This window comes from Anguilla anguilla, chromosome 12, assembly GCF_013347855.1.
Source record: "Anguilla anguilla isolate fAngAng1 chromosome 12, fAngAng1.pri, whole genome shotgun sequence".
NCBI lineage: Eukaryota > Metazoa > Chordata > Actinopteri > Anguilliformes > Anguillidae > Anguilla > Anguilla anguilla.
In genome coordinates, this window is record NC_049212.1 from 29,912,334 (window position 1) to 29,938,951 (window position 26,618).

The 26,618-nt window shown below is 48.5% G+C and overlaps 1 protein-coding gene across 2 annotated transcripts in view; it reads left to right on the plus strand.

Annotated features, from left to right (window-relative positions):
- pak4 (p21 protein (Cdc42/Rac)-activated kinase 4) overlaps positions 1 to 24,458 on the plus strand; it is a 31,780-nt gene extending 7,322 nt beyond the window's left edge. Inside the window, exons 1-10 of one of the 2 annotated variants that reach the window (XM_035385662.1) lie at positions 5,350 to 5,694; positions 14,854 to 15,075; positions 16,450 to 16,670; positions 17,088 to 17,508; positions 18,651 to 19,133; positions 19,727 to 19,860; positions 20,146 to 20,272; positions 23,205 to 23,330; positions 23,736 to 23,870; positions 24,099 to 24,458. In XM_035385662.1, coding sequence (XP_035241553.1) covers positions 14,875 to 15,075; positions 16,450 to 16,670; positions 17,088 to 17,508; positions 18,651 to 19,133; positions 19,727 to 19,860; positions 20,146 to 20,272; positions 23,205 to 23,330; positions 23,736 to 23,870; positions 24,099 to 24,254 — 2,004 coding nt within the window. In that variant the 5' untranslated portion in view covers positions 5,350 to 5,694; positions 14,854 to 14,874 and the 3' untranslated portion in view covers positions 24,255 to 24,458. Of the gene's footprint in view, positions 1 to 5,349; positions 5,695 to 14,853; positions 15,076 to 16,449; positions 16,671 to 17,087; positions 17,509 to 18,650; positions 19,134 to 19,726; positions 19,861 to 20,145; positions 20,273 to 23,204; positions 23,331 to 23,735; positions 23,871 to 24,098 lie in introns of those variants that run through there. The other variant, XM_035385661.1, reaches the window with a different exon arrangement.
- The last annotated feature ends 2,160 nt before the right edge of the window (positions 24,459 to 26,618 follow it).

Genomic DNA, 26,618 nt, shown 5'->3' on the forward strand with positions numbered 1-26,618 from the left:
GTTTATTTGGCTCTGCTTATTGGAATGTGAGTGTACTTAATTAGACCTTTTGTTATTGCAAAGGGACAATGAATACTATTTAGCATAGAGTTCAAAAAGTGAACTTTAATGCATTGCACCAAAAACTGTTTAACTGAGTTAACTGTTAGACAGTTTACATCTGTAGTCTTAAAGGCATTTGCAGAGAGTGCTAGCCTTGGTACAAGTTGAGTGGCTCGATGTTAAATGGTTTTAGTGGTAGGCCTAGTTGGTAATTTGAAGATTTTAAACTGCGTTTCTGCTGTGCTGTGATGTTGGATTAGAACAACTGATCACGTTAAGCCTCATTTGTTTCTGATCCTCTCACGCGGATGTCATTTGCCCACATGTAAATGCACAGCATGAGGAACTTCATGGAAATGGTCCCTGTTTGAGCATTATCCTGTTTCACTCTACCTGTTCTGATGGGGGGGTTCTTGCTGGATTTTTCTCCAGAAATTTGCGGGATTGTCAATTTACAGCATTACATTGTGGAAACGTTCTGCAGTTGATTTTTGTGACAGATTCAATTGATACGTTTTTTTGTAAACGTAGACCCCTAGCAATGGCTACAGGGACAACATGAAGTCTTTTATCCCGTGAGAGAAGAATGTTCTAGTGCATTCCTCCCCTGACTTTGACCCTTTGAAGAGAAGGTCTTTTGGAATGTTTTTTTCAAAATTCTCAATGTTTCTAGAACTCCGTTGCTTTCAGTTACCAGCAATGATTGTTACATCAGCATTACAATGTTCAGTTGCATACATTACAGGCATTTGACAGACGCTCTTATCCAGAGCGACGTACAACAAAGTGTATAACCATAACCAGGAACAAGTATGACGAGAACCCTAGAGAGAAGTACCGTTCCAAGTGCAGGGAACAACTGCATAGTTCAACTTGGACCCTGAAGGTTAAACTGTCTAACACAAACGAGAACAGCAACAACGCAGTCTATGCAAAAATACAAGCAGTAGTTAAGACAGGTGCATTAATTTAGTCATGAGTCTGTAGTAGGCGATGCTAATGTGAGGGGCACTAAATTTCTCGTTTGGGTCCTGATACCAAAACATTTGTGGAGCAGGGTGTTGCCAACCAGGCTGGAGGTACGTGGTTCTAGGGGTAGGCCTGAACATCTCCTGCTCCTCAAACGCTGCTCTGTTCCTGCTGTATGAGCCTCTCCACCTGACTATGGTGGGGAAGACCCAGCAAGGCTGACTCCTCATTCTACCCAGTGCAGCCATTATTGCCTTTTCTGCCTGCCCTTTCTGGTATCTGTAATTCCAGCCGAAGGCTGGGCTGGCCTAGCTTCTGATCTGGGCCTTGGCCCAGAGACTCTGCGCATGGTAACTCAGCAGGTCTGCTGCATGGCTTTGATTTCAGTTTGAAAAGGAAAAGCTGTGTAGGGTGGGGATGCAGGACCGCTGGATTTGTTGTTCTGTTGTTATTTCTTCTGGATCTTTTATTATTTGAAGTTTGAGAGTCTGCAGCGCTGCTTCCCTCCCGCCTCACTGGCTTTGTGCGGCTTCCTGTTTGCCTGGAAGAGACGGTAGACCATAGACTGTATAAAGACGCCCTGCATCGTTCACTCTGTACTGCATTGCTCACTGTGTACTGTATCGCTTACTGTGTACTGTATCGCTTACTGTGTACTGTATCGCTTACGTTGTACTGTATCACTTACTGTGTACCGCATCACTCACTGTGTACCGCATCACTCACTGTGTACTGCATCACACACTGTACCGCATCACGCACTGTGTACCACATCACACACCCTGCGCTGCATCATGCTGTGCGTACTTATGGTAAGACGCTAATGCTGTGAGAGACCGTTTCATAGTCTCAACCAAAAATCTGGCTCGGGTGTTTGTAAGTATACTTGGAAATGTTTCTGATGGACCTTTCTTATCTCTACATGATCATGAAGTCATTTCTGCCTGTTGGTAACTAAGTAGCCTTGGTACAGTGGCATTTGTACCTTTTAAGAACAGTTTTATTGTTAATCCACACTCCCGTAACATGATGATGATTTTTTTGTCAAACAGTCATATTACATCTTACTTGATGTGAGGTTCATTCTTTTTTTGCTATATAGCATTAGGCTTCTCTTATTTGGACATACTGAGGTTGTGGTTGAATTTGAAGTAAGTTTAATCTTTTCCTTCCTCCAGGAAAAAATTCTCAAAAAAAAAAAAAACATCTTTAATATAATTCCTGGAGCTGCTGATGTAGTAAGCTAGGGACAGAATTTTGACAGCCTTTAATTTCAGAGTGTGCACATGTCAGTGAGGTATTCTGGATTGTCTGCCACAGGAAGATTCATTGGTAACCTGCTCCTGTAGCAGCTCTGAGCTCCAGTGTCAGTCTCCTGTTTTAAGTGACAAGTCATGTACCGCAGGTGATTTTGTCCCTTTCGCCAGAGTATGCCTCGATATGCTGCTCCATATTGCAACTATAAGGAGCTTCTTATTCATTTTAGTCCTTGGTGTTGTAAACCCCACAAGCCTCAGAGTAATTCAGGCTTTAGTTGGGCCTCCCTTCGAATGCATTCATGTATCATTCAGCTGGTAAAACTCAATTTCCAGACTGACCTGCTCAGAATATTTCTGCCTTTTGTTGTAGAGGACACGGTAGAGGACTAATTGTAGAACAGTGTTTTGAGGCATGCGCTATTGTGACGCAGCCATTGTGAAAGCCATTTGCCTTCTGCACTAGCTGACTTTCTGCGTTCCTGTTCCAGACCTGGGAGTGTGCACCGATTGGCTAAGGAGAATGCTTTGTTTGAACACCTCTGCTGTATTAGTCACATGTGTGGCTCTGAACACTCACACTGCAGGGTTCTGCATGAACCCCATTGCCTGAGGCCTTTAGAAAATGAGGTCAACTGGCTATTCTGATCCTTTTTTTTGTACTTGTATCCATATTTGTCCATGTACCTGTTTAAATAATTATTTGAAAAGTTCCTTTAATTTAACAATAAAAAGAAACCATATTGGGGAAAAAAGCTTTTTAAAAATTTTCTTTACTGTGAGTCTTAGGATCTGGGTAGCGCGTGGATGCTTTGCATTTACAAACGGCAGCATTTGGCAAATGTTTAAAATGTATGTTCCAAGAAAATGTATATTTTAAAACGGTCTTGTGTGACCTCAGTTAAATTATTTCAGCGTTCACATTTAATTTGAAATACCCCGCCCAACTATTTTTGCATTCAGGTGACCATCAGTGTTTAACTGAAGATATGACTGGTTCCTTTCCAAATGTTTGAGCAAATGAAGATGTTGATGTGTGTTCTTCTGTTGGAGCAGAGTATGAATAGGGGCACATTAATAAATAATTGATGGCTAAGACCATGTGATGGAACAATAGCTCAATACAACTTCAGGGTGAATCCCTATGATCTGCCAAAATGCCGTCAGTCATTTGTGGACGTGTTCTGCTGTGCTTCCTTTCTGTAATCGGGGCCTCTGAAACCAGTCTAAATAGTCGAGATGTTGCACTCTGGTGCTTGGCACACAGCTGAATGTCTTCAGCTCATAAAAAAATAATAGTTTTGCATGACGTCAGCCCTTTGAAAATGTCTTGAATTATAATTGAACTCGCTCTGCCACAGTGTTTTATAATTATCACAAGTATGTTACTTGAATACTTGTAGTCTGACAAATGCGTGTTAGTAAGCAATGGATAATATAGCTGTGAAAACTAGTCAAAGAGGAAAGCCGTCTTTTATGGCGTGAGTTTGTGGATATTTGGAGAGAAAGTGTGCAGAACAAAGTAGATATGGGGTTCCTACAGAGAAACAATTGTTACATCACTTTCTTTGATCTATGCTTAGTTTCCCTACTGTGCTGAAAATGACCTGCTGTTTTTCAAAGAATACGCACAAAGCCATTTCTGAGAGTGCCGCGGTAGGTCCTATAGCTACAGGCTAAATATTACCTAAGATTATTTGTAAAATTCAGTTGGCCCAGTACATTTCATGAACTCTGGCTTCTAAGATATGGCTTGGAGAGTAGAGAATTGTACCGAATTATATGACGTGTTTCAAGGCAGCCACTGTGTCATTAGTCAGATGCTAAAAGTGAACACAGTTTCTTGTAACCGCGGTGATGAAGGAGGGAGCGCCTCTGTAACTTTCGGAATTGGAAGGCTCGGAGGTACAGTGCGGTGATTAATGCGCTCTGCGGTACTATTTCTCTAAAGGCAGAGATAGTTAAAATGTCAAAACAACTGAAAGATAATTGGGTATGTAAGTTGCATAGCACATGCCTTACTGCAGAAACTTCTAATTTACTCAGTGGCCAGGGAACTGATACCACAGAATGATGTCATGAAATGTCATTCATTTCTCAATCACCTCTCAAGGTAAAGCAACAGGATCATTAATGTACTTCTTGCTCTTGTTCACACACGCAGATGTAAAGCTATTGTAATGTAAGACTAGTCTTATTAATGATCTTATTAAATATACTGAGTGCCCTTCTCAGGTTGACTTAATAATTAAATGCCAAACCAAAAAATGAAATTAAGCACTTTTACTTATTCGAATGGTTTGTGATCTCGCTTTGTAATAGGAATGTTTATGATACAAATGTTACCTTATATTGCAGTCTCCTCTGAAGTATCGTTTTCAAACGACGAATTTTACAATCACGTGGCGGTTTTCTAATGTAAGTATTTTTGGTAGTTTAAGTTAATAGTCATTGGTTATTTATGCTAACCGTTTGAAACCGTTGTTGAGCTGTTATGCGGAGCTGTTTTAATAATAAATTGAATGGTCTGTACATCGGCGAGCTGAAGAATAACCCCATCATTAGAGAGCGAAATTCCGCTGACTATTTGCTCTGAGCGCAGGGATCCTCTGGTCTCCCTGCTCTCGCGCATCCAGATAGGAAGTTGACACGGATACAAATTAGCGAGTGCCCGGGGCATTTCACAAGATGCCTGTTAGTGAACAAACAGGCTTGATAGGACGGTGTTAGTATTATACAGAGCTCGCAGTCTCCTTTCTTCTGTGAGAAAGTTGAACAAGTTTTAGTCATTGCGCAACAGCCCCTACAATTATGAACATTCAACGAGAAATGTACACTGAGTAAAAAAGCAAATGTTGAAAAATGGTTAACATTTTTTACCCTGAACAGTTTTAGACCATGTTTTGAAACATACAGTACTTGTTTTTCTTGTTTTGTTATTCGTTATTTTCGAAAGTATGGCATCCGTTTTTATGTTTATTGTGGGGTGGCACGAGCTAGCATTGTTGCTTTAATGAAGTGGATGAATCGTGGGGCGTTCCGTGAGTTGAAAGAGCAGGCGTGATTTACCCTCTCCACCATCGCTTCCCCGGTGACGTCACGATACTGGGCCGCACTGGTGAAACTACAGGAATGCGAGTCTCACTACTTCTCTTTCTCGGTCTGGAGCGCTCTGTTGTCGCGCAAATGAAGCAAAAGTTACTCTTTTACATTGCGGCGAAGGAACATTACGACGTGATCTGAACAGGATTCATCATATTGGCAGGAATCACCTGGGAAATACTTTTTAGTTTTTCTAAAATCGAGTGTGGTGGAATCGGTTCACTTTCAACACGAGGCTGCCCGGAATGTTTTGCTATCGCCGTTTGTTTTTATCAGCGATCTTGAAATGAAACCAGGTGGATCACGGATTTGCGCAAGAATCGAGGTTCGTAGCTTGCCTGTTCGGCTTGGTTGCTAGCTCTAGTTTATCGTGTTCTGTGATGCTTTCTTCATTGTATTCACAATGTCCGTCAATAGCTGCTCCTGCAAGCACAATTCCCAAGAAGGTTTAATCTCACCATCGTTAATCTTTAAAGAGTGTACTTTAAAATTAATATTCATAATCCCGGCGGCCAGCAAACAGGATCGGAAAGGGATTCGAGGCAATAGGTCGATTGTTTACCAACTAACTTTTTAATTGACAAAAATCGGGCAAAAATTGCTTTCAAATCACTTAACTCTTTAAATGGCATTATCAGAGGCAATTTCCGAAAGAAACGTTTTTTCTTTAAAGCATGTGATTTCCAAAGCAAAACATCTGGCTTCTATTCTATGCTCCCTTTTTACTTCTAGCAAACTTATCTGTGGTTTTACCATGTGCTGTAATTCTGTGTTAGTCTGTGAAGTGTTCTGCTGCCAAGAATGTATTTTTGGCTTGCAGAAAGTTGTCGAAGTTTTGTAAGTGGTTTACTTTATTATGGGTGGAAAACCAGGGTGTAAGGCCTTGTAAATGAATGATCAGAAATCATGTTTGAAGGAGTTTATGGATAAGGCTATAAATTAATCTGTCTGCAGCTTAGTTTTGTGTCCACTTGAAAAAAGGGCCTTTGAAAGGCTCAGGATGTTCAATATAAAGTGAGTCTGAAAGCCTGAATAATCAGGACCATAGCAGGCAGAGAAGTCTGCATACTTCAACTTCCCCGTTAACATTGCCAAGTTTGTGTTGTCGCTGAGGAGGTGCAGCATTGCATTTTTGCATTTGTTTATGTTGCTTTATGTTGCCCTTTGGTTTCTGCCATTGTACCTTGATTATTTGGACATATAAAATTGTATTTGAATTCCACATGTGCAGCAAAGCTGTATATACGCATTATCATTCAGCTTCGCTGCTGTTGTTGGCTTGAGGCCCTGCTAGTGCTTCTGCAGGCTCGTGGAACGCATATATAACCCCCCATTCGAGGCACTGCCACATATTCCCATTGATCTGTTTCTCCTGCATTGCAGAAACTGTCAGGTATCGCTAATCACATCCCTAGCATCTGCTCCTGACGGTACAGGTTTATACTGCCTACAGCCTGCTGTGACACATCCGTCATGCGTCTGAGCCCGTTTACGGTTTCTCGTTAGTCAGAGGTGCCTCACTGCAAACGCTATCCAGGGCGATTGTGCGTACCCTCTGGCATGTCAGCCTGGATGTGAGATGTATTAAGTGCTGGCATACTAATGCTGTGCTGTCATAGTGTCGGTCATAGAGGCTACCCTGGGTCAGCTGAAGCAGCCTCCATGGTCTTGAACAGTACTCTCCCCAAAGTAACTGTCATCTACAGCTGTGGGCCCTCCCTGCAGTCTTTTTTTGTTGTTGCTGAGTTTGTCAGAGACGCTGTTTCAGTGTTTTATCTGAATCACCGGTAGGCCTCAGCCTGCAGTAACGCAGGAGGTGAAGGGGGCGCTTTATCTTAATTTGTGTGTTACGATAAGGCCCCTCAGTCTTTTACCACATCTGGGGCTTTCTGCCTGTGGGTTTGCAGAACTCAAACCCGTTCAGCCAGACTGAGAGTGTGTAAGCGAGAGGCGCAGAACGCTGCGTTTTTGGTGTGGTGCCAGTCAGCCTCCCCGTAAGGCCCCCTCCATGTTTGCGCTGGTTGCACAAATGTGTGCGCAGGTGGCTAGCCTCTTGAAGTGGCGTGCTTTCAATTAAAGGGCAAACGAAAAGCAAAGCTCAAACAAGGAGCTCTGATTTTGGCTCTGCTTGGACCGCACAGCGGCAAATGTTCAGCACCTGTGGGCTTTCGCTTTGAATGCCACAGTGAGAGCCCTCGTGCCAAGTGACATCTCCAAATGCTTTCTGGATCCATTGATCAGATAGAAAAATCCCAGAAATAGAAGTTGTCTATAAGGGCATATTTAGCCTAATTTATCTGAGATTTCATTTGACCAGCACATTTGGTATCTGCTTACATAACATCATTAAGCAGCAATCCGAGCATCACTAGGTTACACACATCAAGACAACGTGGGACCAGAAGTGTGGTTAGCTTTGAGCTTTGTGTATTATCTAGTCCGTAACAGTGGAGTGTGAATTATGAGGTGTTACCCTGTTGGCGAGTGTAGCCCCAGTGGTCTTTGTTTATGCAGTGGAATTTCAGAGCTCCTCTTTGTTATGATTGAGGGCTGGGGCGAGATAACTGCCTGATAGAGAGCCCAGGAAAAAGGGGAGTTTGTGTTGCGGCAGTGCTGGACTTGGCCACCCTATCACTGGAAGGCTGTCTCTGGCAGTGCCCCGCCCCCACCGCACTGATTACAGTAGCCCCTTTCTTGCTGTTCATCAGGGCATAATAGAATGCCAGTGGAATGTTTGACATCACAGGCCAATAGTCAGCTCTGTGGCTTGGTCATCCCTTGCGTATCTCCCCCCCACCTCCATGGCTGTTTATTCTGGTCTGTTTTTCTCTCTTTTTAAAATGCCCCCCCCCCCCACCCCAGTTTGGAATGCCCAGTCATTCCTGTGGTGCGTTTCTGCTGTTGATTTGGGGGAGCACGGGTGAGCGTGTGCTCCTCTTGGAAGCATGCAATGCTGCCGCTGCTTAGTTTCACATGGAAGCGGACAAGTCAGGGAGAAAAGGGCAGAGATTTTGTCACCAGGAAGCCGCAGTGAAAGAGGGCAGTAAGCGCACAGCCGTAAGCGCACAGCCGTAAGACAGGTCGGACGGAAATCCGAAGCAGCACCGTGTAAAGAGGGACAGCCGTGAGTCGGGGTGGGGGTGGGTGGGCCAGCGTAGACAGATCTCAGACACCTGTCGCCCTTTCCCTCTCACCTGTTCGGCTGGGGAGGGGCGGGGCCTCGTGCTCCCACAGTCTGTAGCCTGGGGGGAGGGGGGTGTGGGGGCGGGAACCACATCTGCTGTCACTCACTCTGACACCCCACCTGTTCAGAGTGGTTTCATGGGCACACAGGGGGGCTGCTGCACTGCCATTGACTTGCTGTCATTTTGTGGCCAATAAGAACACACACACAAACACATGTACAATTCAAACAGGCAAATTGTCACAGAACATTACATATCAATAAAATGAACTGTATTAATAATTATAGATGACTTTATTAATGTCTGAAAGTCATGAAGTTATTGTTTTGTTTTAGCCTTGGCTCCATTACACATCCCAGCATGTTTTATACTGCGTAATGAGCACAGCAGGCCGGCGTGTTGTGAAGTGGAGTTTCCATTGGTAAATATTTGTGTGGTACTTCAAAGCTGCGTTCCTGTTCCCGTGGGCAGTGGGGTCCCCTGAGATGGCCGCTAATGCATGGGCAGGAAACGGGCGAATGGGGCACTGTGCCTGCTGACTGACTTCCAGCCCTGGGAGGATTCCTGTGGCGGCGTGAGCCGTGATGTCATAAAAGAGTTTGATGGACGGTTGAGTTTGGTGATTTGTGCAGAGTGTTGAGCTTTGCTGTTGCACTTTTGGGATGCCTGGCTGAGTTTTGTTGAAAGCGCTACTCCATATATGGTCTTTGGGTCCGATCGGGGGCTGTGGTCTAAGTACAGTGTGCATGAATGTAGTCTGATTTTCAAAATGGCTGTGCATAGTGCACACATTAATGGTGTTTTAAGTGTTTCCCTGACCTATAGCTTAGATATAGTGCCACATCGAAAGCCTTCGCACGATGACGTACAAAGAGAATTAAATTGTAGAAATTTGGTTTGGGCTGGATGTTATCATATTTTCTGTGTATTTTTTGTAAGCCCTGCATTCCAGCCAAGTCCCCCCACTCAGCAATGTGTTTCTCAGACATTTTTCCACCTTTCTGAATACCAACTCCCTGTTTCTGTTTTATTTGAGCAAGAGTAAATAGCTGAAACATTAACCCTAGCCTTGGGGTAGCTGAGGCTTTTAAGTGATTGTTTTTGAACCTTTTGTAAATAGTCTTTTATTATAGCCATCAGTGTAGATTTTTACATGTTTGTTTTTATGATGTCTTTTTTTAGACTGCAGTTATTTGGTGATTTCATGGATGGCTGTGCTTTAGAGTAATTTTGTGCACCTTTACTCTCTGCGGAATTTGGGCTATATGAATAATGGGTACAGGAAAAGCACCTCAGGAATAGTATTTTTCAAGAGGACCCGTGGTCTACAAAGGTTAGACTTAACCATCCTTGTTTTTCTTACAGAAACACGTACAGAATTAGCATTAACTATGAATAGTTTTGAAAAGTATTTGAGTACAATTGCATCTCAAATTCCATGTGTTTTTGTGTGTCAGTGTTGGCTTTAGACAGAGAGCCTCAGTTGGAGTCTGTATCCCCCTACTGCGCGTCTGTATCCCCCCACTGTGCGTCTGTATCCCCCCATTGCGCGTCTGTATCCCCCTACTGTGCGTCTGTATCCCCCCACTGTGTGTCTGTATTCCCCCACTGTGCGTCTGTATCCCCCCACTGCGCGTCTGTATCCCCCCACTGCGCGTCTGTATCCCCCTACTGCGCGTCTGTATCCCCCCACTGTGCGTCTGTATCCCCCCATTGCGCGTCTGTATCCCCCTACTGTGCGTCTGTATCCCCCCACTGTGCGTCTGTATTCCCCCACTGTGCGTCTGTATCCCCCCACTGTGCGTCTGTATCCCCCCACTGTGCGTCTGTATCCCCCCACTGTGCGTCTGTATCCCCCCACTGTGCGTCTGTATCCCCCCACTGCGCGTCTGTATCCCCCCACTGCGCGTCTGTATCCCCCCACTGCGCGTCTGTATCCCCCCACTGCGCGTCTGTATCCCCCCACTGCGCGTCTGTATCCCCCCACTGTGCGTCTGTATCCCCCCACTGTGCGTCTGTATCCCCCCACTGTGCGTCTGTATCCCCCCACTGCGCGTCTGTATCCCCCCACTGCGCGTCTGTATCCCCCCACTGCGCGTCTGTATCCCCCCACTGCGCGTCTGTATCCCCCCACTGTGCGTCTGTATCCCCCCACTGCGCGTACAGACGATCTCGTTACGCTCAGCGGGGTTTCCAAGGTCGCCGCTGACCACCGAACCCGCCGTCGGCCCCTGTCCTCCCCCCCCCCCCGCCCCCCCCCCCCATCCCGGTCTGGTGGGAGCGGAGGGTTCATCCCGGGCCCCCCCGCGGCGGGCGTATGGTGGGCCAATGTTTGGGCTGAGGGTGCGTCCCTTCTGATGCGCACTGTGAGAGAGGGAGAGCACGGTTAGCCTAGCCGCAGAGCGGGTCATCCCCCTCCGGAACAGTGCAGCCCCAGGCTCTCTCTCTGAGGATGGCCCGTATTGATTTTGGCTGCAGGTTAGGCGGCTTCCTTTCCACTGGACACATGCTCACTGCATGGAGTGGTTATGGGTCGTCACCCGAGGCCAGAGGCCCTGTGTTTGTGATGGACAGCTGTTATGGAGCCCCAGTCGATGATGTCACACGGCAGAATCTGAGCCTACTGTGCACTTTGGGGACAGAAGCCCTGAGAGGGCGCTGAGGCAGTTAGTTTGTTCAGTTCAGCTCGATTCAGATTGTATTTGTACAGCTTTTATACAGACAGTCACATGGACACTGCAGAGAAAAACAGGAAATTATAAAATTGGGAAAGATCAAGCGTAACCCCCCCCCCCAAAATAAAAAATAATTTTAAAAAAGCGAGTGAGGTTTGAAAATAAATAAATAAAATTCCTCAGTGGGAAAGTGCTGGGCTTGTCTGTGTTTGCTGGGAGCAAACAGAGTTCTCAGGCATTGTGTTCACAATGGGGACGGAACCCCTTATTCCGAGAGTGTTAGAGTGTTATTTGTGCGTGAGGGTTACATTGCATTGCATTTTATACAAAGTGACATGCAATAAGGATGAATGTATGTTCACTATATGGTCTGTGTGTGAGAGAGAGTGAAAGTGTGTGTATGTGAGAGAGAGAGGGAGAGACAGTGTGTATTTAAGTGAGTGTGTATTAGAGAGCGTGGGAATGTGTGTTATTTGAGAGAGAGAGAGAGAGAAAGAGTGTGTGTGTGTATTTGAGAGAGAGAGAGTGTGTATATTTGAGAGAGAGAGTGTGTGTATTTGAGAGAGCGAGAGAGTGTGTGTGTTTGAGAGAGAGAGTGTGTGTATTTGAGAGAGCGAGAGAGTGTGTGTGTTTGAGAGAGAGAGAGAGTGTGTGTATTTGAGAGAGAGAGAGTGTGTTTATTTGAGAGTGTTACTCTGTTAGCCTATGGGTCTGAGGTGCAGGGTCAGCTGAGTGTGAGACTGGAGCCTACGGGCCATTTTTTAGGGTGTGACAAATGAGAAGCAGCAGTTGGGATGTTGTGTGTGCGTGCACGTGCGTGTGCCCATTTGTGTGTGTGTGTGGTTGTGTGTGGTGTGTGTGCATGTGGTTGTGTGTGTTTGTGTGTACGTGCATGTGGTTGTGTGTGTGTGTGGTGTGCGCATGCGTGCATGTGTGTGTGTGTGTGTGTGTTTGTGTGTGGTGTGCGCATGTGGTTGTGTGTGTGTGTGTTTGTGTGTGGTGTGCGCATGCGTGCATGTGGTTGTGTGTGTGGTTGTGTGTGGTGTGTGTGCATGTGGTTGTGTGTGTGTTTGTGTGCGGTGTGCGCATGCGTGCAAGTGGTTGTGTGTGTGTGTGTGTGTGTGTGTGTGTGTGTGTGTGTGTTTGTGTGTGGTGTGTGCATGTGGTTGTGTGTGTGTGTGTGGTGTGTGCATGTGGTTGTGTGTGTGTGTGTGGTGTGTGCATGTGGTTGTGTGTGTTTGTGATTGTGTGTGGCATGCGCGTGCGTGCATGTGGTCCTGTGCTTTTCTGTGTATGCTGGAGGGGGGGTGGAGGGGGGGTGGTGAGCGTCAGGCACGGTCAGGCACAGCTCAGTTCCTGTAAACAGATATGAGGTCACTAGTGCCGGGAACCTCAGCTGATTGGTCAGAGCGCTCACTCATGCTGAGGTCACAGCACAAGCAGGCTGACTGCTGTATGTGGCTGGAATTACATGTAAACATACTTGCGTCCTTTCAGACTAATTTTACTGAGTGTCTCCTTTCCTCGTAGTCCTTGCATTCACAGTCCGTCCCACAGAAAGCACAGTTGGGCAGAGGCAAGGTGTAGCTCCCAAGCGTAGAGGTACTCCCACATGCTGCGGGAGCTGCCTGTTGATGAATGCTTTCCTGAGCTCCTCGCCAGGGACTTATTAAAATGGCCTTAGCCTCTTGGAGCTGCATGTGAACGTGGAGGTGGAAAAGCCTTTCATAGTATTCTCTCATGTTTTGCAAGTGCACATAATCCGCTTTCCCTGTCTGCGCACCTCGAGCCCTCCGTCTGCAGGCCGTGCAGATCTAACCCCGTCAATGAGTGCCGTGGTGTGTGGGTTTTCATTTCAGCGCTCGACTGACAAGCGCACAAAAGAGAGAAACCCCTGTTTTGCTTTTCTGTGACAGAAAATGAGTGGTTGAAAAGAACTGTACTCCCTGCTTGTTTTTTTTTTTTAAATGAAGTTATGGAAAATATAATTAAAACGTCGGCTTGTGATCGAATCTGTGTGCGTACTACAGTGCAGATGTGTATTTTCAGTGATGCGTGCATGCGTGGATGTGTAGCGCTCAGGCTGTTTTCATGTTAAACACTGAGGAGTGGATGTGTAGCGCTCAGGCTGTTTTCATGTTAAACACTGAGGAGTGGATGTGTAGCGCTCAGGCTGTTTTCATGTTAAACACTGAGGAGTGGATGTGTAGCGCTCAGGCTGTTTTCATGTTAAACACTGAGGAGTGGATGTGTAGCGCTCAGGCTGTTTTCATGCTAAACACTGAGGAGTGGATGTGTAGCGCTCAGGCTGTTTTCATGTTAAACACTGAGGAGTGGATGTGTAGCGCTCAGGCTGTTTTCATGTTAAACACTGAGGAGTGGATGTGTAGCGCTCAGGCTGTTTTCATGTTAAACACTGAGGAGTGGATGTGTAGCGCTCAGGCTGTTTTCATGTTAAACACTGAGGAGTGGATGTGTAGCGCTCAGGCTGTTTTCATGTTAAACACTGAGGAGTGGATGTGTAGCGCTCAGGCTGTTTTCATGTTAAACACTGAGGAGTGGATGTGTAGCGCTCAGGCTGTTTTCATGTTAAACACTGAGGAGTGTATGTGTAGCGCTCAGGCTGGTTTCATGTTAAACACTGAGGAGTGGATGTGTAGCGCTCAGGCTGTTTTCATGTTAAACACTGAGGAGTGGGGGTGGTGTCAGTGGTCCTTTGACTTTGGCACATTTTCAGTGCTTCAAGATTTAGAAATTGACTGTGACTATTGGCTCATTTATAAGGAGTGAAATCTGCATAGGTGCAGGGCCAGATGCTTGATTTATTACCTCAGACACTAATTTTAGTCCTTGATAATTTTTGAATGTACATTTTATCTTGTTTTTTTTTTGCCACACTAATTGTATCCTGTCGGGTTAATCGAATGGCATCTGCATTGTGAATCTGAAGCGGTGCCCGAGTCCCACGCACAGAATGCTTTTGTTCGAACCCCAGCTGCTCCTGCGTGATTCAAAGGAGCCTGAGCTTTACTGCGTTCAGGTTCTCTTTGAGAACGAGAGCAGGGGGGAAACGTGTGCTTCTGGTTGCCATGCTGAAAGGCGTTCAGACGCAGCATGGCTGCGGAGGTGTGTGCGGCTGAGGGTCCTGCCAGCTGCGGAGGTCCAGACCGGGGTTTCGATTCTGAGCCCTGGCCGTTTCTGTCGATCAGCGCATCATTTCCCCCCCCAGCCTCCAGTCACGCAGTTGCCGTTTGTGCGTTCCTACAGGCAGCAGGCAGTTAAGGCCTGCAGAACACGGTGTGTGGGTTCTTTAGCCAATCAATGACCTGTATGAATCACTGTTGCTGAACGACACCGAAAAGCAGTACCCCCGACCCCCCCCCCCCCACAAGACTGCATTCTGAAGCCCATGCTTTAACAAATCAGTACTGTATTTGTCACTGGTGTTTGATTCCAACTGAACAGTCCTCACTCTGCAAGTGTCATTTTCATTGCAAGTTACAAAAAATATATATATATATTTTTTTACCATGCTGATTTCTGTAATAGTAGTTGGTGAATGTTCCGATGATGTGTGCACACCTTTAAAGGAGCTCTCCCTCCTCCCCCCCCTCCTGTCCGCAGGTCTGATGCCCGGCCCTCGCCATGTTCAGCAAAAAGAAGAAGCAGCGGATCCAGATCTCGGCGCCCTCCAACTTCGAGCACCGCGTCCACACCGACTTCGACGAGCAGGAGCAGAAGTTCGTGGGGCTGCCGCGGCAATGGCAGAGCCTGATCGAGGACACGGCCAAGCGGCCCAAGCCCTTCATCGACGCCACGGTCATCACGACCGTGGAGCCGCGCAAGGTCAGCCACGCGGTCTGGGGAGGAGGGGGAGGGGGGAGCACTTTGTTCAGACTGGATGTATCTGCTGGTTTGGGAGGGGTGGTTGGTCCAACTTCATGAGGGCTTGTACACATTCAGATGTGGTTTGGGAGTTCATCTCTCCTCTCCTGCAGTCTATTTACGAATGGGTGCCTCAGTTGTAGTTGTATGTTTTGCTAGAAGCAGATGACGAAGCCAGTTATTACTGATTAAATGTCAGTGAGAATTAACTTGTGTCTGTGAACAGAAGAATAGTTCACAAGTACTATTCATACAACAGACAACAGTACCAGTGAAGGGGTGGGAGGTCCATTGTACCCTCATGCTATAGCTGGGTACACTCTCAATGAAGAGGCAGCGTGTCTGAATGTTTCGTAATGCCGTGAAGTGTCACATAATCGCATGGTGAGTAACTGTGCCAGTGAAAGCCAGAGATGAGCTCACAGGTTCCGTGCTGTTCGTATTATCTGCTCACAGCTCCCGCTGACATTAGCCGCATGCTCATCTCAAATGCAAGGGAACGAATGCGGTGCCAAGTTCTGGTTGGTACAGCTATTGTCAGGCCATTAGAAGGGTGTGTGAAGAGCTAATCCCGCCATACACAGGCGGTCATACGTGTGTGTGAACTCACCGAAGGCTAGCGGGGGGGCGGCTTTTATAGCTCGTTTGATATGTTGATTGTTTGGATTGTTGCTCCAAGATGTCAAAAGTACTAGCTGGTAATTTAGCCGGACAGACATGGAGGCGATTATCCATTCAGTTGCCATGGTGGTGTTTTATTGTGATCGTATATGGAACTGAACAGGAGTGGCGTAAACCAACAAACAGGGTCAGCACTGCTAGCGTAGCTGACTAGCCTGCCAGTTAGCTGTTCTCTGTTTATAATGCATGATTTATTTTTCCGCTTTCTACTTCAGTGGCCTTTTTTGTCTATTAGGCGCATACTCTACTTACTGCCCAAGTAAACAGTATTCATGACTTTACTATGAGAGCATTTGTGTCCTTGGCTGTTCAGTATCCTGTCAGTGGTCTACTTTCTTTTCTTCTATGTAAACGTATGATTTCATCTGCAGGTGCTTATTCTGGCTTTTCTCCAGCGTTTGATCTGGGGAAATGTGTAGGGATGTGATGCACTGAAGGTGGGGGGGGGGGGGGGGGGGGGTTGCTCATCGATGTGGGTGTGCCAGAGAGATATCTGTGCATCAGACGATACACAGGATGTGACCTCGATTGTCTCAGCCATGAACGGACAGAAACCTTCGCTCTGGTGTGTGTCACCGAAATGGCCTTTTAGGAAGCCCTGTGGCCTCACGGTCCCTGTCCCTCTCTCCCTCCCTCTCTCCCTCCCTCCCTCAGACCATCGTGCGGGGCAGTAAGATCGGGGCGGACGGCTCTCTCTCCTGGCTGCTGGACGAGTTTGAGACCATGTCGGTGACGCGCTCCAACTCGCTGCGGCGCGGCAGCCCCCCCGTCCAGCCCCGGCGCGACTCGGGCTCCTCCCTGGGGGTTCAGGAGAACGGCGAGCCCCCCCACCGACCGCACCCGCACCCCGATCGCCATAGAGACAGCCGGGAGAGGTACGGCGGCACTGCGCTTGCTTTGCTCCGTTCATGTCTTATTTGTTTTAGTTTAGTTTAGTTTATTTATTTAACTGGCGCCCTACACACCATAGTAGTTGCACCAGAGTTAGCTAGCTCATTTGCATCTGTAGTCCCAGGGCATGAACACATTAAAAACAAGATTGACACAAGACAATACACATACATTACATAGGTCATTCAGACATTTATAATGACATAGTATGCAATACAAAGCCCTGGGGATGGAAGGAGAAGCATTATGTACTCTTTTGTCAGTAGGGCATACCAAGGGTCAAGTTAAAGATTACAGATTTGCCGAAGACCATGTCTTGAGTTGCATATTTTAGTTGTTGAGGTTCCATGGAGTGTGACTCTTTTCTGAGATACTGAATGACTGCGTCTTTCTCTCATCAGAGAGCGACCCAGACAGGACGTCCCGGGCGTGGACCCCCGGCAGTCCCAGAGGCCTGCCCGCGCCCCCCGGGAGGACTACCGCCCTCAGCAGCAGCCCCGGGGCCAGGAGCCCAGCCGCCAGCGCGAGCGGGAACGCCCCGGGCCCCCGCCCCCAGCCCCGCCCCACAGAGACAGGGAGCCCCGCCCAGAGCAGGTGGTGAGGCGGGAGGGGGGCGGGGACAAGCGGCCCAAGTCCAGCTACACGGGCCGGGACGGCAGCCCCCAGTCCCCCCGCGACAAGAGACCCCTCTCCGGCCCCAACATCCGCACCCCCAACCTCCCGGTGTCCGAGGGGGTGATGAAGACGGCGCAGCAGACGGGACGGCCCTTCAACACGTACCCCCGAGCCGAAAGCGACTCCGGCAGGAGCCCCACCAGCCAGGTACCGCCCCCGGGGAGCAGGGCTGCTGGGTGAACCCCCCCGGCCCGGGACTGAATGTCTCTGTGCGTCATTCTGCAGTATTCACCACACGGTCCCAGACCCGGGACAGGGTACCCATCCGTCCCCCCTGACGGCGGTCCTGCAGGAGAGGGATGTGGGACGGTTCATATTTATGTTTGCTGGGTCCCGCAGTCACATAACATTGGCACTGGTGCATTGATCCGTGAACCCCGTATTGACTGCATGAATATCGATTTAGGACAGCGGTTGTGAATTTGACCCGATGACACAGTAAGGTGGGGATTGAATGCTGATCGTGTGCCAGCGCTGATCGTGTGCCAGCGCTGACTGTGGCCGGTCGCTGCGTGCGACGGTCGGGTGGCAGTGGCTGCGCTGCCCTGGAGGCTTTAGTCTGTTGGGGGTGCGCTTTCCCGCGTCCTCACCGGTAGATCGGGGGCGCGTTGTCTGCATGCCAAGCCCGCTGCGGGCATGAGACGTCATCGAGTCCCTTTTCCTGAGCAGGACCTGCACTGCGCACTCACCCTGTTCTCTGTCGCCTTGGTAACACGGCTGGTTTTCTCGCTGTTTGCAGCCTGTGGCCTCGGCCCTGCAGGAGAAATCTCAGATCTTTCCAAACAGCGCTTCACTTCACTTCACTTCCTGAGTCCTCATTGTGCACTCGCCACTTTATAGACTGGACCTGCCCCTCAGATGGGCCAGTTCCACCTGTGACTTCTCCATTCCGCTCATTTCGGTTCATTTCCAGTTGAGACGCTCACATGACTGTTCTGTGCTTCTGAAATTACCCAAGTGTGAATACACTCTATGGTCTCTGTGTCCTATTTGAGTCCTGGGGTTCATAGGATTCACTTTGCAGAGCCTGAAGTACAGAACCTGAAGCATAATAATGCCTTTATTAATTGCAAATGGTTCTGTACAGTTTATCCCTTGAATGTTCACACTGATGTAATGATCGAGGTGGTGGTGTTGAAATAAGTAAAACTCAGTGTGTTGTTGACCCAGTAGTAACAGACATGCATTGTGTTATTGACGCTGAAGTGCAGAGTTGCATTGTGGTATTCCATGCTAGGGGGCCTTTGTCTTTTTGCCCTTGGTTTACGCCCCCCTCCTCCCCCCTACAGGAGCCGAAGCACAGCAGACCCCGTGAAGCCCTCCCCCACAACGGCCCCTCCAGCGGGCCCAGCTGGGTGGGGGGCCCGGGGAGCAAGCCGGCCCCCGGGCAGCCCAGAGGAGACCCCCACCCGCACCACTCCTCGCACCCCCTCCTGGGCCCGGAGCCCCCGCACCCTCACCCCCAGCCGCACCCGCACCCCCCGCAGCCGCAGCAGCCGGCCCCGCCCCGCCTCCCGGCCCCCGCGGGGCCCCCCCAGGCCCGCTCGCCGCAGCGGGAGCCCCAGCGCGTGTCTCACGAGCAGTTCCGCGCCGCGCTGCAGATGGTGGTGGACCCCGGCGACCCGCGCACCTACCTGGACCACTACATCAAGATCGGCGAGGGCTCCACCGGCATCGTCTGCATCGCCACCATCAAGAGCACCGGCAAGCTGGTCGCCGTCAAGAAGATGGACCTGCGCAAGCAGCAGCGCCGCGAGCTGCTCTTCAACGAGGTGAGGACGCGCGGACGCATGGACGCACGGACGCAGACACGCTGACAGACACACAGACATAGACACGCTGAGACACAGACACAGGTGCTCTGACAGAGACGCAGACGCACCGACAGAGACACAGGACACAGGACAGCACTCTGACACAGACACTGTTCTTACTGTATTAACCTCTCCGCTCACTGGCGCTGGAGCTCTTTTGGCAGTCTGCTGCTCGTACTACATGGACTGTATGTGCAGTGGCTTTCCGCTGACAGTGACACTCAGAGTGAGTAACTCCTCACACTGAGCCCTGCTGAGCCCTGCTGCCGTAGAGTGTTCTTCCATAGACTGTGACTCACTGGCCATGAGTACAGAGCATGCTGTCCATGTTCACTCTGCATATCTGAGAGCTGAGGCTCCACCAGGGCGGTTTGCTCCAGCTGTGTGTGTGCATTTGCTCTCTGCTGTGTTCAAACCTGGCATTTTGTTATCTGTTCATAGATTCTGAATTGGGTAAGGTCACACCATTCTAAAGCACGAAAACAAATAATAAAGCCATTGGTGTTTGCACTTTCCGTGGCAAGCAGGTTGAATGCCCTCATTTTACACAGGTGGTCATCATGCGGGACTATCACCATGACAACGTGGTGGAGATGTACAACAGCTACCTCGTGGGGGACGAGCTGTGGGTCGTCATGGAGTTCCTGGAGGGTGGGGCTCTGACCGACATTGTCACACACACCAGGTGAGTGTTTCCTGGAAATGATCAACAGGATTGCGTTTTTGCTTCGAGCCCTGCCTGTTGTGCTTGTTTCTTGACCGGCAAGATTAGCTTGTGATTATTGTGGCAGGTGTAATTTAGCCTCTGGGCCACTAGGTGGTAGTATTGCTCAGTCATCTCCAAGATGGGCGCATATGTGTTTGCCTTTCTTCACACTGTGAATGTATAGTTACTTGACTAGTGTGTCTGACCACCCCAAACCCCCCCACATGCGTAACAATGGACTAAACAGTGGCTTGTCCATTTCAGGATGAACGAGGAGCAGATTGCCACCGTCTGTCTGTCTGTCCTGAAAGCTCTGTCTGTACTGCACACCCAGGGGGTCATCCACAGAGACATTAAGAGCGACTCCATTCTGCTCACCCATGACGGCAGGGTAAGCAGCCTGTCCAAAAGCTGTGCACTCATCTCCACTGACCCTGAACACCAGCCTTTACCAGCTCCTGTTAATACACAGCGTGCGCGCACACACACACATACACACACACACACACACACACACACACACACACACACACACACGCACACACACACACACACACACACACGCACGCACTGACCCTGAACACCAGCCTTTACCAGCTCCTGTTAATACACAGCGCATGCAGACACACACACACACACACACGCACTGACCCTGAACACCAGCCTTTACACAGTCACATTAATACACAGCACACGTACTCACACACACACGCACGCAAACACGCATACACACACGCACACACACACACACACACACACACACACGCATGCACGCATACACACCAACACGCATACAAACACGCATACAAACACGCATACACACACACACACAAACACACGCACACACACACGCATACACACACACACACAAACACACGCATACACACACACACACACACACACACACACACACACACAGACCCCAAACACCGGCCTTTACAAGCTCCTGTTAATTGACAGCACACACACAGTCACACTGTTGCTGTGCAGTGATGTAATAGTTTCCACCCATACAGTTCAGCTCCTTTAAAAATAAGTAAAATGAACTGGTTCTTAAGCAGGGATGCCTGAGAGGTATCTTAGGGTATGTTACCCTAGGTTCAAGTTATTTTTGGAAGCTCAGCATAAGGTTTGGTATAAAAACTTTCTTAAGGGTAAAGCAGTAGAGTAATTTTGTACTCCCTCATTCTAGCCCATTAAACCTGCAGGCCCACGGGGGACCAACAAGGATCTTCCAGTAATGAAATTACTGGCCTCATTATGGCTGTAGTCCTAATTGCTCTGTGGAGAAAGTGCTCAGTACTGATCAGGGTCAGGTTTCCTTTAGCAAAATCATTGCCTTGGAAACAAGCATTCTTTATTTAGCATAGTTCAACCTGAAGTTTTTCTGAGGATCTGGCAACACTCTTCTCAAGTCTAGGCCAATGGTTCTCAGCCAAGGCAAGTTTAAGATAAAAGGAAAGAACAGTTTGCAAAACAGTGTTGTCAGCACTTGCCAAGCTGCATAAGCCTGCATAAGACGAGGAGCAAAGCCACAGTAATTATTACTGCTGCTATGCAGTGTGTGAGAGCAGTTTAGCTACAGTGCTATCTCTGGCATGTAGTGCTAGCAATTAGACGCTACGGTTGGTTTGTAACTTGAGTCATGCAACTGAAGGCTTACATTGGAGTGGGAAACTTTCAATTTGGGGAATAAAATAACTACACCGATACGGTTTTAATAAACTTTCAGGGGAGAAAAGGCAAACAATCAAACCCCAATGAGCTTGGTGACCTTCAGTGACACGCAGTAGCCTGTGGTGGTGTTGGAGAGGTCCAAAGAGCTGCTTCCTCTTTCACTGTGTGGCAGGCCTGTTCTGAGAAGTGCTGCTGTACGGCAACCCCCCCCCCCCCGTCGACGAGCGAACTGCGCAGTCTAGTGCACTCATCCTTCACTTCCACTGATAGGAAAATTAACTGTGCCTACTGATGAGATTGAGTTATTGAGTTTAAACCAATAAAAGCTAAGCAAGGGGTGTTCGCTGATGCTTGTGATATAGTGCGGTTAATCTGCAAGTGGTGATAATTTGCCACAGTGTTCCCACCCATTGTTGCATATTAAAGAGGAACTGTCGCTGATGCATTTGATATGAATTCTGAGAAAATTATTGAAATCGTTGAAATGGGCGTCAAGGTGTCTTAATGCTCAATTAATCGGAATAAAGCCGGAATAAGATCTCCACATGTGAGGTTTCATAAGTGGCAAGTTTTATTTTATTTTTTTACAATAATTGTTTGAATGGTTGCACCGAATTTAATGAGAAAAATCCTTAATGGTGCATAAATGCGACTCGCAGACCACAGGCGAAACTCTTCTGTATAGACCCACCTTTTACACAGAGCCAGTCTGTGGCACAGCCGTGACGAGCTGAAACCCTGTCAGTGTGGCTGCGTTATCAGCGGTACTTTTTCGCTTCGGAAGCTCAGAGCAAGCGCAGGTCGGTGCATCAGCTGTGCAGTAGCGCAGCTGTGCCGGGCCCACCGCAGGCACTGGTTTGGTCACGGCGGCCTTGGCCAGCTTCCCGCACGCTACGCTACGCTGTGCCGCGGCGGCCATTTCTTGGTTTGGAGGGGGGGGTTTTAAGAGGAAGTGCAGTCGCCCTCAGCTGTTTCTCGTCAGGGCGGTGCATTATGTGCTTTTCACTTCCTCCTGCGAGCCCCTGGTCTTCCTTTTTTTAAAGGTCCACATGCGTCTGCTGCGCGGAGCCTGTCGACATGGCGCTGGTGTTCAGCTGGGGGCGACCGTGCACCCCATCGCCTTTCCAAATAAATGGCCTGTTAGCGCGCTGTGCGCTAAGTCCCACAGTGGGCGCGAGTGAACCGCCTGGGCGGTGACTTCTGCCCGCTGTGCTGTTTGTTTTTTATGTTTTCGGGTTGTCCATCCATCCGTCCATCCGTCCGTCCGTCCCGATTCTCGTGAACGCGATATCTCAAGAATGCCTTGAAGGAATTTCTTCAAATTTGGCACAAACGTCCACTTGGACTCAAGGATGAACTGATTAGATTTTGGTGGTCAAAGGTCAAAGTCATTGTGACCTCACAAAACACATTTTTGGCCATAACTCAAGAATTCATACGATAATTATGACAAAGTTTCACGCAAATGTCTAATTGGATAAAATAGTGAAATCCAATACAACGTAAGCTTTTCTACAACTTTCTTCAATCAAGTATTGCTACCTTTCAACACATTGCACTGGTCATATTTGTGTGTCATCTTGAAATGCTCATTTCCTTATGGAAATTTTAATCGAATGACGTTGATGCCTTTGTGCCTCCCGCAGATAAAGCTGTCAGACTTCGGCTTCTGTGCCCAGGTGTCTAAAGAAGTCCAGCGGCGCAAGTCTCTGGTGGGGACGCCCTACTGGATGGCCCCGGAGCTCATCTCCAGACTGCCCTATGGGCCCGAGGCAAGTCCTGCCCTCCACCAGTGCCTTCAGAGTAATGTCTGTACAATGCCTGCTCCCTACATTCCAGAGCACTTCATGAGGAGGCTCATTTTTCCAGCCAGTTGCTTTCCCTGGTTTTTTTTCCCCCCATGCTAGCTAGCTTTTGCCAGGTTGATTTAAAGTCTGTGTAGACATTTAAACATGGAACGTGAGGTAATTCTGAACAGGTGAGTGGTTTTGCATGTGGGTTACAGAATTGTCATGTGGTTGTTAGCAATAAGGCCAGCAATGCGAGTCTCAGTATGGGCCTCGTGTGTAGACGGGTAAAAGGCAGTTGGCTTCATGCTGCTAAATCTATGCTGTGTCTTAACCTGTCCTGAACGCTATGGCCCACAATCATAGCCCTCTCTTCTTCTGTGGACACAGGTGGACATCTGGTCCCTGGGCGTCATGGTCATCGAGATGGTGGACGGGGAGCCTCCGTACTTTAACGAGCCCCCCCTCAAAGCCATGAAGATGATCCGCGACAACCTGCCGCCAAAACTCAAGAACCTCCATAAGGTGGGGTTAGCCATTTCTGCTAACAGAGTGAAGGTGCTCCATGTGTCCCCTGTTCTTGACATGTAGAAAGGAAAAGGTTGTGCTTTTTTCGATATTCAATTTCCAGCAGATGAGAGGCGCATCAGAGTATAAAATGGCTGCATGAGTTTGATTTCTTGTTCTTGAAGTGTCATTGTTTATTGAAGGGTGCTGAGCTCCCCACTCAGGTCGTTGTGTCTGCCCTCCCAGGTGTCTCCTCTTCTCAAGGGCTTCCTGGACCGAATGCTGGTGCGAGACCCCGCCCAGAGAGCCACGGCCAATGAGCTGCTGAAGCACCCCTTCCTGAGCAAGGCGGGCCCGCCCTCCTGCATCGTGCCCCTCATGAGGCAGAACCGCATGAGATGAGCGCTGTCATCAACCCGCGCCGTACCCCCCACCCCACCCCGCTAAAACGGACCCGGAACAAACCGACAGCGCGGGGCACGCGCAAGCTCGAACCAGGGGCCAGGGGAGCGAGGCAGAGGGCCAGGCCTCCATTTCTGGTCACGCATTTTAAAATCCAGAAACAAACAAAAAAAAAACAATACAAAACCTAAGGTTGGCTGGACTTTCGCTAGCTTAGGAAGACAGCACAATATGGAATTTTGAAAACGCTCCACCATGTAAGGGTTTGGCTTTCTTTTTTTGTAGTCATTTTTTAAACTCACTACTCATCTGCCTTGGATAGATAGATGACCTTTGAACCCCGCTGCCGCAGAGGGAAGGAGTCAAGCCCACAATCCCACACTTTCCGCTTCTGTCCCTCTAGCTGACGGCCTGGAAGAAATGTGCGTCTGTCTACCTTGGGCACAGCCACACTACGCTGATCTAAAACCCTGAGCTCCCCCCCCCCCCCCACTTCCTGGGTGGAGTCCCACTTTTAGAGTCACACTGAACCCTCTGCCTAGTGTTCACGTGTCCCAGCACTGAGCATGATCCCATCCTGGACCACAGTCCACAGTATGGATCCCTCAGAACGTGGGAGTGTTCAGATGCTGAGGATGCAGAGGGCTGAGGGACAAACATCCCATCAGCCCTCTGGCAGGGAGGGTCTGTCCATTTTGCCATGGAAACGAGGGGGGGGGGAGCAGCACCACTGCTGCTCCCCACGGCGGATGCTACACTGCTCCTCGCCCACAGGGACCGCCCTCATCTCGCATCAACAGAAAAACAGCCACAAATACTACTGAAGAATGACCCCGCTTAAAACACTAAATGAACTTTTTTTTATTGGACTAAAACACTAGGTTCCTGTTGTGTACACTAAGCAAAGATGAACACTGGATTTTGTTTTGTTTTAGCTGATTTCATTTTATAGAAGTATAAATATATGGAAATTTATCCTTTCGCGTTTTCTGCTTCAGATGGTTGAAGCACTGAAAGACAGGTTGCACACCCGGGAAATTGGATGCATTTTTGTTTTTGTGGCAAAATGAAATATTTCCTACTTCACTTTTTTAACATAGGGGTGGGGTGGATTTCAACACTAATTTTAAGCTTTTCCATTGGTTGTTTTATCATTTTAGCGTGCAGTGCTATTGCTTTCAAGCTTAATCCATTTCCACAATGTTATGGACCAAGACTGTTATTGAGTATTTGGGCCGAGCTGTGTCAGTCTACTTCTCTCAAGAATGTTCTATAGGGCTGCTACAGATTCTGTAGATAACTGGTCTAATCATACACTAAGGTGGCCTGTCCTATTTAGCATTTTTTAGAGAGGACTAGGGCAAGGAAGCAGTGCACTATGTGAATGTACCGCTGAGCCACAGTGCATCTGAAAGGGCTTATGTGAACAGGAAGAGGAAACTCATTGCGTAATGTCATGCTCAGCCGAAGTGCACAGTAGCTGCTGTGACCCCCACTTGTCCGGATTTGGTCACGGCCTTGGTGGAGACGGCTGGCGCAGCGTCTAGGGGAGAGAGCAAATCCCCCCCCCCCCCCCCCCCCCCCCCCCCCCAAAGGCCGCCGTCGGCCACGTTTCAGAGCCTGCGTCAGCCAGGCTAACGCACAGAAAGCCGCGCTGCAGGGTCCAAACCAGCACGTCCACGCGCAGGCCCAGAGCAACCAAAGACAGACAGGCCTCTGTGGTGACCTGAAGAACAGGCAGCATTGTGCACACGTGCAAGCGCGCACTAGGGTGGCTGAGGCCTGGTGACCTCACAGTAGAAGCACACTGCATGTCCTTACATACACAAGCACTACACTACACGGCATGTCTGTGTAAAGCACCACTTAAGGATTCCTGGACCAGCAGCTTGCTTCTCTAAAGAATGCAGGTATTGAGGGGTTAGAGAGGAGGGGTTTAGAGGTTTATAATTTAACTGTCCTGGCAGAACTCCTGTAGGATGCCATTCCAAAGATTGAAGCATTTGAACATATTTCCAAGCGTTTGTTAGCGTGTCCTTTATGTACTTTTTGCCCATATGTTCAAATATTTTTAATGGATCCAAATATTTTGGAATATTCCCAGTTCATTTTTTGTGACCGCTCATTTTGGCTAAATTTGGTGATGAGTCGACCTGATTTTATTGAAGGCGAGCAGACTCATTTGACATTGGTGGGCATGTGTCTTGGTTAATCCCTCTCCTGGCCATTGCCCTGTAAGAACTGCTGTTCACTGAAGTGCCATTTTATTTTCACACTAATGGGAGAGTGGGGAGGGAGGGTGGGACTAGAAGGAAAAAGCACCACTACAACCTTGGTAGAAATGTCAGTTACTGAACTTTTTTT